The sequence below is a fragment of the Ischnura elegans genome, chromosome 1, assembly GCF_921293095.1.
Source record: "Ischnura elegans chromosome 1, ioIscEleg1.1, whole genome shotgun sequence".
Classification (NCBI taxonomy): domain Eukaryota; kingdom Metazoa; phylum Arthropoda; class Insecta; order Odonata; family Coenagrionidae; genus Ischnura; species Ischnura elegans.
Genome location: NC_060246.1, coordinates 91,918,560 through 91,934,631, shown reverse-complemented (window position 1 = coordinate 91,934,631; position 16,072 = coordinate 91,918,560). Strand labels below are relative to the sequence as shown.

Below are 16,072 nucleotides of genomic sequence, written 5' to 3'. Positions count from 1 at the left end.
TCTCCTTTGTCTCACATATTCAAATAAAGCTCAAACGAGAGAGCGAAGGGTAAACGTGCTCACGCAAGTGAATTGCGTCATTTGCTCCCCATATTTTTTTCGCAACCCATAGTGTATCCGACACGACAATAGAGAAAAGGCTTACGTCCTTAAGAAATTTTCCGCAAAAGGCCACTTCGATGAAACGCTCAAAGAGGCGGGTGGGTAGGAACGGATTTTAAAATCTCAATGGGCATTGCACATGGCATTTCTATCGATTTTTTAAAACCATGGCGACTAATAGAGATGCTCAGGGATTATTGCTGGATCATGTTTCGACAAAACTTAGCATTAAATTGAAAAATGGATGGTATTTAAAAAAAGAAGTTGCCACAAAATAATGATAATCATATCAGCCCTCATGAGCTAAGTACGTATTTGGCACCCATTTCTACTACAAGAAAGTATGGATGAAATAAATCACTAATGCCATGATAACTTTCAAAGGGCTAAGATTTCTAGTTAGAACAATTAGACGTGGAATATACTCACCTGGCAATGAGGGATCAACAAATGACGCAAGTTTCTGCTCATGGATATCTGTCTTTTAATGATAAAAACTTGTGCCCCAGATTTACCCTCACATTTAAACACTAATTCATTGAAGTGCACTTCATTTCAAGCAACGAAAAAAGGTGAATCACTAACATTGGGGTCGATTGGTAACTTCACAGATGTTAAAGTTTCCTAAAAATGCATATTCACAGGGAAGAATCACTCAGTCCATTTAAAAAAACGCATATTTACCTCACACCTTCAACGACGTTGAATTTAAATCCAAAATGACGTAAACGGGAACATATCCAATTCATATCTTTGTGCGAAGGTATGCTTTCTCAGATTTGTCTAAAATCGTTTATTAATAGGTTTAAAATACACAAATCGTACTTGAATAAAAGTTAGACCCTGTAAAAACACGATGAATGAACACCAAGAGACCAATTTAATGATAGGGAACTGAAATAAGCATTATTTCATACTTTCAAGTGTATCAAAATGATAAATCACTCCTAATTATCGGGGTCAGTGCGTAATATGGGAAGAAATATGTTAAAAAGTTTCTTCATTAGCAGGAAAATACTTCGCTCGTGGGAGAGTAATTATCCAATAAAAGAAGAAACTCTTATTTAGTGAGCATGCGGAGAGGACTGAAGCGAGAAAATGACAGAGATTTTTTTCAAATGAATCTGAAATTGGATTTATAGGCTCAAATTAGGGTTTCCATAAATCTATTTTCACAGCAGCATAGCTAATTAGAGTCTAAGTTAAGGCAATTAATTCTAGAAAAAAATAATGACGCAAAATATTAATTTAATTTACAATTTCATTAGTTTTGCGATTAAAATAGCAAAAAATGTATGAGTCAAATTAATTCATTGGATATTATATCATACGCTAAAAACATCCCCAACCTTGAATTATTACGGCATCTTACTCCAGTTTGGAGCAACTTCAATACTGGCACCTGAATAGGAACTGAGTATTCTCATTCAAAATAAAAATTAACACAGGAGTGAGAAAAAATTTCTTTAGGTAAGGCGGATAAAGTAAAATAAAAAATATTTTAACCTCTTAAACAGCCATTAACACTAGCATGCCTGACCAATCCTTACACCTTATTATGCCTGAGTGAGTTATTTTTACCCAACATGACAATGTTTGCATATTTTACACAAAATACTTAATTCCTTCCGATTTTATTTATTAATATATTTCTTAAAAAGCATTTTGGGGGGTAGTAGAAAATTTAATTAGGATAAAAATATTTAAACTGTAGTTGTTCTACAATTTCTATGGTGTTATGGGAAACTAGCGTCCACAAATTTGTGAATACCTATCACTTTTCATCTGATGAGTTTGAGGGGTACGATGAATTTCAATGGTACCAGGTTAAAAAAAATTAAAATAACATTGTGACAATAAATCAGTATAAATTACACCGTTACATTGAATATAATGGAAAAGTAGAAAGGCTTCAAATGGATTTGAAAGTCTGGGTGAAAATGAGCCATCCGGGCATGGCAGGTATAAGTGATGAGAAAAAATAGAAAAAGTAATAATATCAGCCCTAACTTTTGCACAATGGTAAATAAAACTAAATAGTTAAAAGTCATGAAATGTGAGTCTAAAATGTTTCTTCCTTTCAAAATAATCGACATAAATATTCTTTTTTGGGTGAAATTGACCCAGCCGGGCATTCTAGTGTTAACTCATTATTTAATATGTACTAAAATTCAAACGTAGAAAAACTTAACTTCGCTTTGTAGAGTTCGTTATTAACTATTGAAGACAATCTATTTTCAATAATGATCGCTATATAAATAGAAATTTCCTTCGAAATTCCTAGCGAAAATAGTAATCGTTCCTTCCTTAAATCTAATTGAAAATTTACCAGAAACTCAAAGTGTTTCAATTTGTCTTCATCACTATCAAGAGATTATATTCTTTCTTTCCGTAAAATAAGTTAATTATGAACAATCCGCTGTCAGCATTATCGCAAATGAAACGTTTCTTCTTAAGCGTGTCTTTCGCGTGTTATTGTAAGACAGCGTTATAAGAACGAATGGAGACCAAAATAAAACTGGTTCTGGCACCATTTAGAAATATTCAGATATTTTCTCTAATGCCAAGCTAGTCTGAATGAAGCTATGGAAGTTCCTCTCGTTGATAACTTTGGACATCATGCAATAAAGAAAGGGATAAGACAAAAAAAAAATAGCCGGCTAATTTCACCATGGAGAGAAAAACTTAACCAAATCTACTCGAGAAGGCATTCTGCCTTCCGTAAACTCCACACCCATATTCACAGAACATCCACATCATTCAGCCGAAGCACGAACCAACACAATATCCTTTTTCGGAGTGTTTCTCGGATTGGTCTTTACAACCAGCCGCACTCACTAAAAGCAGGTTACAAGATGTTTTTGCAACAGATTTAGTTTTCAAATTCATGGGCGATCACATTCCCTCTTTCACGGATTGCACTATATCCGCTATCATCATCATTAGTGATTACTGTCCTTAGACAGGTTTCCACTGGACTTCTCTCCATCTTTCTCTATCCTGAGCATCCTCCTTTAGGTCTTTGTATTTTCTTCCTCTTCTTATATCATCCAACATTCCCATCCTCCTTCTTCCTCTTCCTCTCTTTCCTTCTATCTTCCCTTCTATTATTCTCCGTTCCAAACAATTCCTTCTTAATATATGCCCTAACCAACTTGCCTTCCTCTTATGAATCATATGTATTAATTTTCTTTCCTCGCCCTTTCCGCTATACCCTCTTCGAAAAAAAAATCAACTTTTCCGCATTTGGCTTCCCGTCAGCTTTGAAGTCTTGCACAACGAAGTTCCAGAAACGAGAAAAAGATTCGAGGCATAAGGAACAGAGCACACGCCGCGTTAGGAATAAGAGATTATTTACCAGTTCAACGGTCTTAAAACTTGCTTTATAAGGAGACAAGCAAGATACTATTTGAGACTTTGCTGACGGCGGTACTACAGCACTGATTTCACATCCTACGAGGCCGTAGGTTCGAATACCAGCTAGGAGCATGTCCCACGATTACGACAATGGAATAGGCGACGAATTTACTCAAAATCTACAAACAGTGAAAAGGGATAAAACATAGGAGATCTTTACGTGGGATTTTTAAAGATAAGAGGCTGAATGAGTCGCTGTTTTAAAAATCGAAACACTGCAACGGTAATAAAGGCTCAATTGTCGACTTTAAACTCATTAGAAGGGACCTAAAACTCCATGTAGATAGGGACTGATCGTTTCTAAAACACGGTATTAGAGAATGAAAGACGTTTAACCATCGACAACCTTCGACCATAGATTCCATCATCGGTATTTCCACTGCCATCATAGATTTTTTAAAATTCCTGCTTATAAATCCCATGTAATATAACACGGACACCGAATAAATTTTTTCCCATAAGTTAAAAATTTTCTCTTGCTACTTAAAAAATATATTCGAGGGAATGCTAACCGGAAAAATTACATTACGGCATTGAAATCTATCCCCATCGGTTGACTTTCCGATGTTCAGGGCAGCACCAATCTCTAATTGTTCTAAAGGGTATATTTTGAAGGCGAAAATTGGCCATCGGTCAAGTCTGGCTACCCACGTCAAATCTTAGCGCTACCTATTTATCCACAAAAAAAATCCATCAATTTTCATCCAGTACCAGGGTCGGATTCTGAATCAAATTTCATGTCATGTCAAGGACCTGGGCTCGAGGATAATGGAATACCCCCCGGGAAAGAGGGGCATTTTTACAGTAGAGAGTGCCACGCTCTCCGATAAATACAACTCAAATTTCTCTCAAGTTTTGGACATGAAGCTATGCATTTGCATATACACCACCTTTACTCCTTTACAAGGATACAAAACCTATTAAACCAATAAAAATTAAAATATTTTGATAAATTTTGGGGGGAGGGTCATGACCCCTGTAACACCCCCCTTAGATCTACTCCTGTTTAGTAACTTGCAACATACATGATTTATTGCCTTATGAATCTCTCCAAAACACTAAAATATAATGTACAGCATCTCATTCTCAGTTAGATCGGGATGAACACTTCGTCGTACACTCTTCCTAATCCTCCCATACCTTGGAAAACCGCAGCACTGGGACAAAAACACGACCGCACTTTCCAAGTATTCCCATTTTCTAGAACTCTCAGAGGTGAAGGAACACAAAAGATCGCATTTCTTTCAGATTTCGAAGATCTCGCACGGATACGGTCACGGGATCAATTCCCATCCACAAGGTGGCCCGCGAGCCGTTTGTCATTCACGGAAGAAAACAAATGGAGACAGCGTAAAAAGGATGCGCCTTTTTCCCCGCGAGCATCCATTTCACTTTCTCCTTCCGACAAAGAGAATCCACACCACCCTCTCTTTCGCTCTTACCGCTTCCACCGCGGGAAAAAGGAAACAAAAAAAAACAGAAAAAAAGACACCCGCGGAGCCTTTTGTTTCCCTCCCGCCGACAACTCCTCCTCGGAACAAAAGGTAACTCACCTTTCTGCAGGTACTGGTCTCTGTTGACGAGTTTGATGACGTCACCCTTCTTGAAGTTGAGGAGAGATGGCTCACGGGTAGCATAATCCGCCAAGGCTCTTACGTACTCGTGGCTTCCCTGGAAGAAAGAAAGAACACGGTCAGCCGGTTTAAAGTTTCAAGGAGTCGCGGAAACTGTATATATATATACGTATACTTTTCGCATAGATAAGAGATGAAACCCCTTCCCTGCTAAGCAGTATAAGGAGGAATCAGAGGATTTCCATAAGAAGTATTTTACCTTGACCGGGAATCGAACCTCTGACCTTCGGATTTTCAGGCCAAAACACCATGGGATTGACGATAAACAAAAAAAAACTTTATGGAGGGCCACTATGCTACTTCTGAGGTTATTGGTTCGATTGCCGGTCCAGATATACCATCTGCATTCCACACTTCTATCAACATGGCAACGCTTCTACCACACTTGACTAAACTTTAGCAAAATCACCACAGAGAAGCTTCACTGAAAATCCGCACCTGTGAAACATGGAAAATTTTACAGAAGCATGACATTGTGATGGGAATAACTCAGTAACTGAGCAATGACATTGAAGACAGGTAGGTTCACGCCTCGTCCGAGTGAAAATGATGAATGCAAACTAAGGATTTTACCAGGCGAATAAGCATTCTCGGAGCCATTTCTAAGAATGCGAAGATGGAAAATGTTTGCATCATCAGCACATTTTCTACTTAAGGGAATTTTAAATTCAAAAACTTTTAGGAATCTCAAGGAAGAGCTTTTATTTCATTAGATAACGGCACAAAATTATTATTTAATTCTGTGACAGTGGCCATAATAAAACAACCAATGACAAAACATTGTATGTATTCCCAATTCCAACGGAGACGTTAACGATTGTATGTGGAAAACAAAGACATTTTAGGCGAGTAAAAAACTACGTTCAGCGACAAAAAAGCTAAATTATTTTGCACGCACAACCATTTATCAAATTATCGACATCAGACGTAACTAGCACGGCTTACACGGCACGGAATGTAACTTAGTCAAACCTAAAAACTATTCATGACCGCGAGTTATTCCACACGTAGGTCCTAGACAGGTCCACCGCGAGTAAGTAAATTTTATTAATACATTTTAGCATTGCCAGCGAAACGCTCAATTGATTATAATGTCCGAAGGCACAGTACATTTTCACCTCATTAAATATTGCCTCACCATTAATTTTCACCTCATCTCATTAAATATCATTATAATTTGACTTAATAAATTAATTGGGATTAGTAAAATTAATTCTATAAAATGTTACAAGAGTTAAAGTAACGAAATAATTGGAAGAAAAAACCAGCAAATTATATTCTTGTGGATCAATGCTTATCACAATCATAACGTGCCAAAGAGGGCATAAAAATTAGGAACTTTAAATATTGTACATTTCTTTTTGATGTGCTAAGAGAATCAAACACTTTGTAACTTAAATTAATAACAAAAATTCAATTCCACGGTTACTCGATTAAGTACTTCCATCAGCTCAAACACATCCCCGTGGAATGAATCCAATTACGAAGGCTAGTATAAAACTTCAACTGCTAACAACTCATTTGAATGTTATGAAATAAAAAGTACTATTTTACCTAAAGCCAAAGAATCAGGAAAATAATTGTTTTACTTAATGTGTAAATTCTTCTTATCTTTGACGAACGCTTGTTCCGCATAAACTAGATTCTCCACGGACTGCAGCTGGCAACATGAAATTTATTTCAAGCTGGGGAAAACTAACTCCATAAAAGCACGCTTTGTGTTTAAAACAAGGATTAAATTAGCCATGAAAAACTTCAATTGACTTAGCCAAGATTCTTCGTTGAAATACGTGATTTTGTAATGAAAATTGCATCATTAGTTTGAATGACTTTGGACCCGAGCGCATAAATGCGTACAAAGTTACTGGTTGAACGTAATACTTTTTATTTCGTGTGCTTGGACTTATCTTAAAAAACGCATAACCTTCTCATCAGCACGGGGTATTATTCATTAAAAACCAGGCCTTTGCCGCCTCTGGTACTAAAGAGTATTCTGTGCTGAAAAAATAAATTCCCAGTCATGAACAGGAACGTATATTACGACTATGACCTTCAAGGCAGTGCCTAACTGTAATGCTTGGTTAATATATTATAATAAGATTGAGCTTGAAAGTAGCATCCCGAGACAAACAAACACTGATTTATCTTATATTTTATGACTCTTCCATTATTTGTTTTACAAAGGAATTGTGTGTTAATCGTGGGCACTTACAGTGCGACGCATTTTCCCAATTAGCACTTGATCCCCAACCAAGTCCTCGGTTTTTAGGGCTCACTAAATCAAGAGGGCGGGAAAGATTCCCAACGTCAACACGAGGACCACAGACGCGCAGCCATAAATCCCCTCGCGCGGCGATAGCATCTTCGGTCGCCAACGCAAACTCTCCGTCGTCGGAAGAGAGTGAAGGGGGAGGACGGTTAATCATAAACTTGCACCACTCTCCCTCTCACTTCCTCAGAGGAGGAGTGTGTCACATTGCCATCCCGGTGGACGGGGAGATGCGCGGCAAGGAGAGTCAAGGGCAACGCAAAAGTCACGCGATCTTCGATCCACCCTAAGCCGGAGAGTAGGATGAATGGAACCAGGCGGGTAGGCCCACCAAATTAGCACTCCTCGCTGAAATCACTTCCAACGACATCAACACAAACAAACAAAGGATATAAACTGACGTGGAGATTGAAGAAAGGAATCAACTCGAAGATTCTCCACGCTTTCGTTCCTGAAGGCCGGTAAAAGGAAAAAACAGCAATAAATTACCCGTAGGTAGCTCTTAACGTAAGATTACATTACCCATACGTAAATTACGGGATTCGTAGAAAAAATAAGCGTCGAACCTCGTTAGACTAGCGCGAAAGTTACCGAAGGGTTTGGTAGATGAACGGGAAAAATAGAACATTTTGGAAGAAGGAATTTACGCTTTAGAGAACACAGCGTCGCAGTAATTTTTTATGCACTTTGCTTCCGTGTTTTGTTAGTTATAACGAAGGGGACCGCATAGCGGAGGCCCAATTCCATCCCATAGAAGGATGATTTCTGTTGCCGCTTCGGTCGCATTTTAATCGATTTTCAGTTATGTAAATATTTTGCAGTATAATATTTTTCATTGCGAGGAATAACATTGAAAAGTAATGAATTTGATACATTACACCATCATGCGAATAAATTTCGGTTAATAACCCTAATTTCCCCGTGAAACTGGGATCAATTTGTCCGTTAGCGACACGGGTGGTGACTTGAGTAAACTCATTTAAATGCGCGATGGTTGACAACACTATTGGAGGCCGACTTGAGGATCCACTTTTTTCATATTCGTGGTTCTAACCGTGAATCGAGGACACCTTGGAATGAAAAATAACGAAGATATAATACGAGATGAGAAGGAAAAGATATCAACGCGGGGAAGAAACTGCTCAACTCAATGTCGATACCTTGTTTGCGGCAGTTTGATGCTATATTTGTGCAGAAGGATGTTAAATGGCGCCAAATTCACGATCATGTTTTTTCTATCATAGCCCCGAAGCTGTTAAAATAACTTTTTCGTTTGACAATAATTTATTTACATTCATTGCTTATTTTTTCTATACGCCGGCCTTAACTTACGAATAATCTAGGCCCGAGAAACGGAGCGCATGTCATTTTCATGAAATTAAAAAAAGAAGTTCCTCTCGTTGTACTTTGTCAACTGACGGATACAACTAGGGCTTTCCATGCAAAATATTCCAGGAAATTGCGCATAATAATATGAATTTTTACACCGGATCTTCCGGTAGTACCAACTAATAAAACATCGGAATACTGTTCACTACCTACCATAGGAATGCATTTGCAATTTTGACAAACACTGCTGTAATGTTCATAATATTGTAATAATCATGATAAAAATTGATGCACGTCATATTGTGATAGAGATATTGGTAAAATAATGATACAACTGAAATTAAATCTTGCTGTTAACATGAACATGGCATTAAGGCCGCCTCAATTACTTTGAAAAAATTTTTAAGTCACAAATATATGTACGCAATGACTGATGAAAAATTTAGCGTGCCCTAATCTGGATGTCGTACATGATGACCAAAAAATTAATAGCGTACACGAAAATATTTATATGAGATCTCGCAATCGCGAGTGTACCTCCTCGAGGGGATGAGATCATGCGTGTCGAGGGAGAACTTTTCGTAATAATCCAACAATATTCCGGCAGCAAATAACTTTATCACTCAAACAAAGACAATGGAATCACAACTTAAAACATGAACCGCTAAACTAATATAAATTGTTGTATTTTCCGTTTCAGAATAAGCACTTTTGGGGGCCAATTAACAAATTACAATAACCAAAACGTAATGCTTGCGGCGTCAGTTCAGCTAGATTTTACCTCATTGTGCTGACACGTACGATTACTCAGAGAGATTCCGTACATAACCAAACGTTAATTACACCAACATTTGAAGTACGATCGACGAGAATTTCAAAGGTAAGTGTTCCACGTAAGTTCCCCATCACCATAAATATCATCAAATAAAAGGCATAGCTAATAGACTTGACGTAGTGGACACCGTTAGAAAAAAACGACGCAAAACGATTAAAAAATATCTGAAACTGACTTCAAGTGTAAAAATGGTAGGTAACGGTTGTACCTGAGAAAATAAAACTAAGAAATAAATGTCTAAAATCCGCAGTAAGTCATAGTTGATATCCTTCTTTCTACATGGGGGATCTAATTCATTTTTCCCCAATTATATACAAAAAGCTCAAAATATTTAAGGAATAACCTTAAAGTTGACCTAATCTTAAGTGACGCCAGGGAAAGAACACTAACAGACTAACAATCAGACGGGTAGAATTGCCCAAATTGCGTCAATTTTGAATGGAAACAGTTCCATTTATAATATGAACTGCAGTTCATTAGCAATAACGCGAAAGTACAAATCATTACTATTCTAAACGAACGTGTTAATCTGAAAATCTCCACTCCAGCATTCGTAACTTACCAAAATACGAGAGAAACGGATATTCAGCAAAAATTTAGCATTTTCATTCATCTTTAGCATTACGAATTCGTAAGGGCTACCAACTTCTAGCTCATCAAATTTAAAAAAATCTCAACAGTAGTTAGACACATACACAGCACTGACGTAGAAAAGATGTATACATAGTAGGGTTAACTAAGAATTTAGACACAAACTTGTATGGAACTAAATTGGCAATAATGCATGCATTTATTTATTTAAGTCGGATGATTTCTTTAAGTAGACTGCGCCAATTCGTAAATTACAAAAATGTTGAGCAACTGAACTACGTGGTGAAAAAGCAAATAGTAAATACAGAGATGCAACATTCTGCCTATTTAATTAGTGTGAGTGGGTCACTGGCGTAAGTGTAAACTTCGTAAACCTGAGTGCTTGAGACCTACGTGTAAAATTTTCCCCAAAGTAAATCTTCTATGTGATTGAGTGAGTGTGTACGAACGTGGGTGTTCTCATTTTTTCAGTTTAAGTTTGCTGTGTTTCACCCCATTGACGTCCTTAGTAACTTCCCAACGCCCTATTCTTTCCTTTCCCCACCATTCCTCGCGTGATTAAGAATAGGGCTTAATAGGAATGCATTTTCTTTCAACAGAGCGGCAACGTTTACACAAATATGACAAACGACATGAACATCAGAACAGTAGCAAAAGCAGAGTCGAAGAATACCTGCAGAATTTGCCGACAGACGTCGAGAGGGTCGATGTTAATCCTGGCAGCTGAGTAGAGGCTTAAGGTCAAACCGAGGCGCCGCCCGAGGACAAGGGCGTGGTGCCAACGCTTCAGAGGAACGGAAAACTTAACCACAGGCGCCCGGCGACATCTGTCAGTGTCGACGGAGACGATCTCCTCCCAAAATTCCGCACAAGCGACAGACATTATCACGGTTACTAATGAAAAAGGAACAACACGTGCGAAATGCGATGTTTTCACTGCGTACCACCCCAAAACATTCTTCACAATTACAACAACGCCCGTCCACTCGCGACGACAACACTCAATTTCAGGCGTTCAAGTCTCCACACCCGTGGAACCTCCAACGACACATTATCACCAACAGAAAAACACGGCGAGACAATGCGCTCCACTTTACGACTTATCGCACAGATTCAGGCGAAGGTCTTCCCAAGAATTCGGTTCACCGAAAACGTCAATTTTGTAAGTTTCACACGACATAATACAAATGTCTCGTTAGTGACGCACAACATGCGTCCATGATAGTGGCAACGGAGGAATTCGTGAAATGTGCGTCCACCATTTTTCACCGAATGAGAAGAAAACCACTGTGCTGCTGAATCCTCGAGGATAACTCACCGAGTGCTTTTGTGGGGGAGACGACGACCACGAGGCAGGCGGGAAAAGGGGCTACCCGATGGAGCGCGACGAGGAAAATCACAACTTTTGCTGGACTCAATTCCGACGCTTCCTTGCCTTCTGGCTGCCGTGATTTGATGGCGTGGAAATCGAAAAAAAAACACACGCACAAAATCCATCGGGTGATCTTAAAACAACGCCGCCCGTAGTTCAATAAACACCGGATGTTCCCTAACCAAACACTAACACGTGGGGTCGTACTTTGTTCAATCCCTCACCGTAGGAGCATTGTGGTTGGGTTTTTCTCTCAGTGGCGATATCTACAACATAGTTTGCGGTGTGGGAGGGACTCTGAGGGGAAGCAGTCAGCGAAATAAGATCGAAGCATCCGCGGAGATCAACGATGACGAATGACGAGATCACCTACAGAGGTTATTTTTATCTTCATATAGGCACAGAATCACATTAAAAGCCCCAAGCCAATATGTTCTAATCAAAACGATATTATAAAAAAACTTCCTGGGACCGTGAGTAATTCTGTACTGAGCTCTTGAAAACTAATCAATCGTCTAAACCGAAGTAACCATCTGTGCTAGGCATTCGTATTAAAAATATCAACGCCAACGGAGATGATGCATAAAACGGCATAATATGACTTCCAAAAGCGTAGATTACAACAAAACAGTGACGGGAGGAAGAAAGGCCACCCATTTGAAACGGGAAAATGAACCTATCCTAATCACATCCCACGCTCAACGAATAACACCGCTTCACGAGTATATGAGATTCACGCCGGGAAAGCACACTCGTGGACCTGAAGGAGGCATTGATACTAACGCTTCAACCGACCAGCTGACCGTAGTTGTGGAGTTAGCGGCGCCTAAGAAGAAAGGAACCATCAAACTGGAGGCGCCTTAATGATCTTAGCCTACTTGGCCGATTGAGTTGTTTTCCAGGGCAACTCTTGAAAATACAGGCGCTAAAGTTGGGGAAGGTGAGAAAAATCGGTTCGTGCGACCAAGAATGATGTATAGAAAAAAGCTACCGCCTGTTTTCATCCCGAATAAGAGACAGGCAAAAGATTCCTATTGCCTCGAGGCTGAACTGGCTCGAATGGGTTCCGAATACTGAGAGGCGAAAAGAGGCTAATTTCAAGGAAAAGAACACAAAAATTTTCAACGCCATTAAAGAAATTTTGATTTTATTTTCAGTTTTTGTCATTGGTCGGTTGTCAAAGCCAGATGGTGAATGTCCAAACACGACGACCATAAAAAATAACGCGATACGCTGCTCCTCCTCCTTCTCATTTTATGGCTCGTAAGTATACATACATGTTTCGTATTTGAGAATGCAAATATTCATAATTGAATAATGTTGAATTTGATTCATCAACAAAGACACGGCTATGTTCTTCTTAACTTCATTTCGGAGCAAAAGTTATCAACACCTGGCACATTCTATTTCAACATCTCTGGAACTATAAATAGCCCTTCGGCCTACACGAATCGATAAATTTCCCAGTTTCCAAAACATTAAGCGCAAAGAAAATATGACGGACGGTTTTTTTCAATTAACGACGGAACAAGTGAAAACCGCGAACAAGGGGATTTGCGCGAAGCAAAAAGAAGAATGCACTAAATTAATTGAAAGCGTAACTTGAAAATAGGATCAAGAAAAACGCCCCTCTTCAAACGGAAGCAACTGGAGTAGAGAGATGCCCACGACCTCGGAAACGGTGTGACGACGCTCAATTTTTTCCCCCCAATCCCAACCCAAGAAAATTTTGGATTCGAAATTAGCAGAAAAGTCAATAAGCGAGCAAATGGAGAGAAAACCGCCGGGGAAAGTGAGAGAAGCTATTAAAGCGTAGAGAAGGGGATCGATGGAGTCGGCCACATCCGAAATTAAATGCTACAAAAACATAACTCTTTTACGGCCTGAGGAACGAAAGCGATTTTCAATCGGTCTTCCACGAATCCGGAAGTTTCTTTTTTTTCTAAGTACCCACACTCCCTTCGCTCTTCCCGAATTCGAGGTCATAGAGGCGACATATTAGGAAAAATGTATAAAAAAATATATATCACAGAGTTTAGACATAATTCAGTGCTCATCGTGCCCTACATATTCCAAGTTCTCCGGCAGAAAAAAACAAAGGAAAATCGCTTCTTTCTCTTCCCCGCGAAACAATCGAGGTTACACGAGAACAGTCAATCATCGAAGAAGGTGGTTTGCGGCGCGGTTACCAACTCGGAAAGATGACACCAGGAGGCGGAGCGGGGGAATGGGGAGGTAAATTCCTTACAAGAACGGAGACGCTTCTGATCAGGAAAATAAAACAGAAAAAGGTAAGTCTCTCACATTTTTCCAGACAGCGAAAATTTGGAAGACGATAAAGTTTTATGTTAGGTTTTAATTCCATGATTGTAACCGATTCTGATAATGAAATATACCGGTTCGCATTCTATACGATACGGCAAAACAAATATTTTGAAAGATAATGCGATCGCGTAAGTTTCCCAAATAAAATTGCTAAAAAAAGAAGTGGAATTCAAAATATCCACCGTGGAAATAAGAATTTTCATCACCTAGTTCGATTGGTTTTCAAAAATAAAACAGGCACGCAACTCCTTCATCCGTAGATGTCAACTATCAATTTTCGATTACTTAAATGTATCCCATTCATAAAATCATATTTTATTTTCTTGAAGAACTCATAATTAGTAATTTACTATCAGCGCGTCTCATGGGATGCCTATTTTCACTATAGAGCAATAAAATGGATAAAAAAGGCAAAAAATTAATAGAAAATCACTTCAAGTTTGAGTCAAAGGTAAAGACATCTCTTCTCGCCCGAAGAAGATATTACTCCAACCTTGCAATTGATTTACCAATCCAACCCATTCAACACATATGAGAGGCTGATTCAGGACCAAGATTAGTAAACGGAAAACTATGTGTGGACTATACTCAGCCGGAAACGGAAAGAAATCCTTCTGAATAATCTCCAAGATACGATCGTTTGAGTGAATTATAAACTGCGTTTAAAATAAAATTTTCGTCTGGAAGCAACGTATACCGTTTAAATTTACATTTACGTTAGAAGGGAATAAATGTTATATTGTAGAAATTGTAATAATATTGACAAATCAATTATTTTCTATGAAACAGCTTGCGATTCATCGACGTTTTCTAATGTTCTTCTCTAACTTTTGTCGAAGAAATCCGAGTCGTCCACACAAGTACGCACTCGATCGCATCTAACCAAGTTAAAGTGGGCGTGACGAGTTGCAGGAGTCGCTTAAATGATAATCTTCCGACGAAGAGGAGCATCAACTAACCGACTTCACGGCTCATTTTCCCTCTCATTTAGAAGCAGGAAGAACAACGCGACGAAGCAACTTCCGCAATCATACAAAGATTTCGAAATCGTGACCTAGGCGACACATGCGACGTACCCGTACTTAAAAAAAAAGCCTATGTAAACAATTACGATTGCCTTCCGTAAACAATAAGGCTATCGAAATTAGACGTATTTTACGCAATTTACAAGTTGTATTTTTTTCCATATTTGTATGACTAAAGCAGTTGTTATCTCAAAATGTAAAGTAATGAAAAAGAACCCTTTTACAAAAATTCTAAACCCTGAAGGTCGTATGCATAAAAATCGGAAACGCTAAGCAAATTATGATATTTCGATTGCGTAAAGTAATAAATACGCACTTTTAAATGATTTAAAAAATAAAGAGGTTGATTAGAATAACACTAATTATGACTACAAAAGAATATCGCTGAACAAAGCCATGCTTCCCTCTAAGCGGGCTCCTCGTTAATGTAAGTATTATCAAACTCAAACTTTGTTGTACAGCTCAGGAACTATGGGAGGAGAAGTCCCACTGCCGGTAATTATAGATTAAGTACAATCAATGCTTTAAAAGCACAATACAAACAAATACAGCCATGTACTCACCCATAGAAATAGTACAAAATTTTATGATTAGTAACTATCATTTTTATATAAGGGTAAGAAGTTCAAAATTAATTGATACACATAAATAGTAGCAAATTGACAATAGCAGCTACTATAAATGAACCAAATTACTCTTTAATATACTCTACCCATCTCTAACTTCCACACCGGCTTTAGCGACACTTGTCAGGAAAAAATACCCATAAAGATCATTCAAATATAGCTAGTTTATTGGCAGTGGACAGACAAAAAGGGATAAAAATAGACTTATTTTCAGAATAGAGTTGTTCGCTAAGACACAAAATTGCAATCAATTACAATACTTTGGTAGATATGGATATAGATGAGTTGCGATAAAAAGTCTATCTTCCACATTCTGTATTTTCTTCATAACTCTAAAATGAAGAATGCAAAAGTTGCCGACCACTTTTCATGAGTTTGTGACATCAATGGAGGTAGACTTATGCTTAATTTCATCCCGAATGTCGTTCTGGCACCTCTAAGGGAAAACAGGGTTATATAATTTGGTGCTGCACCGGCACCAACAACAGGTGAACTGAAACAACCTGTCACATCTAGTATGATGTGGTTGTCAGGAAACGTCCTAATT

General features: G+C 38.5%; 1 protein-coding gene across 9 annotated transcripts in view; it reads right to left on the bottom strand.

Moving 5' to 3' along the window:
* The window catches only part of LOC124165907 (unconventional myosin-XV), a 366,313-nt gene that overhangs the window by 146,980 nt on the left and 203,261 nt on the right, over positions 1-16,072 (bottom strand). For all 9 annotated transcript variants that reach the window (XM_046543447.1, XM_046543452.1, XM_046543465.1 and 6 more), the window contains one exon: positions 5,073-5,190. In XM_046543447.1, coding sequence (XP_046399403.1) covers positions 5,073-5,190 — 118 coding nt within the window. The remainder of the gene's footprint in view (positions 1-5,072; positions 5,191-16,072) is intronic.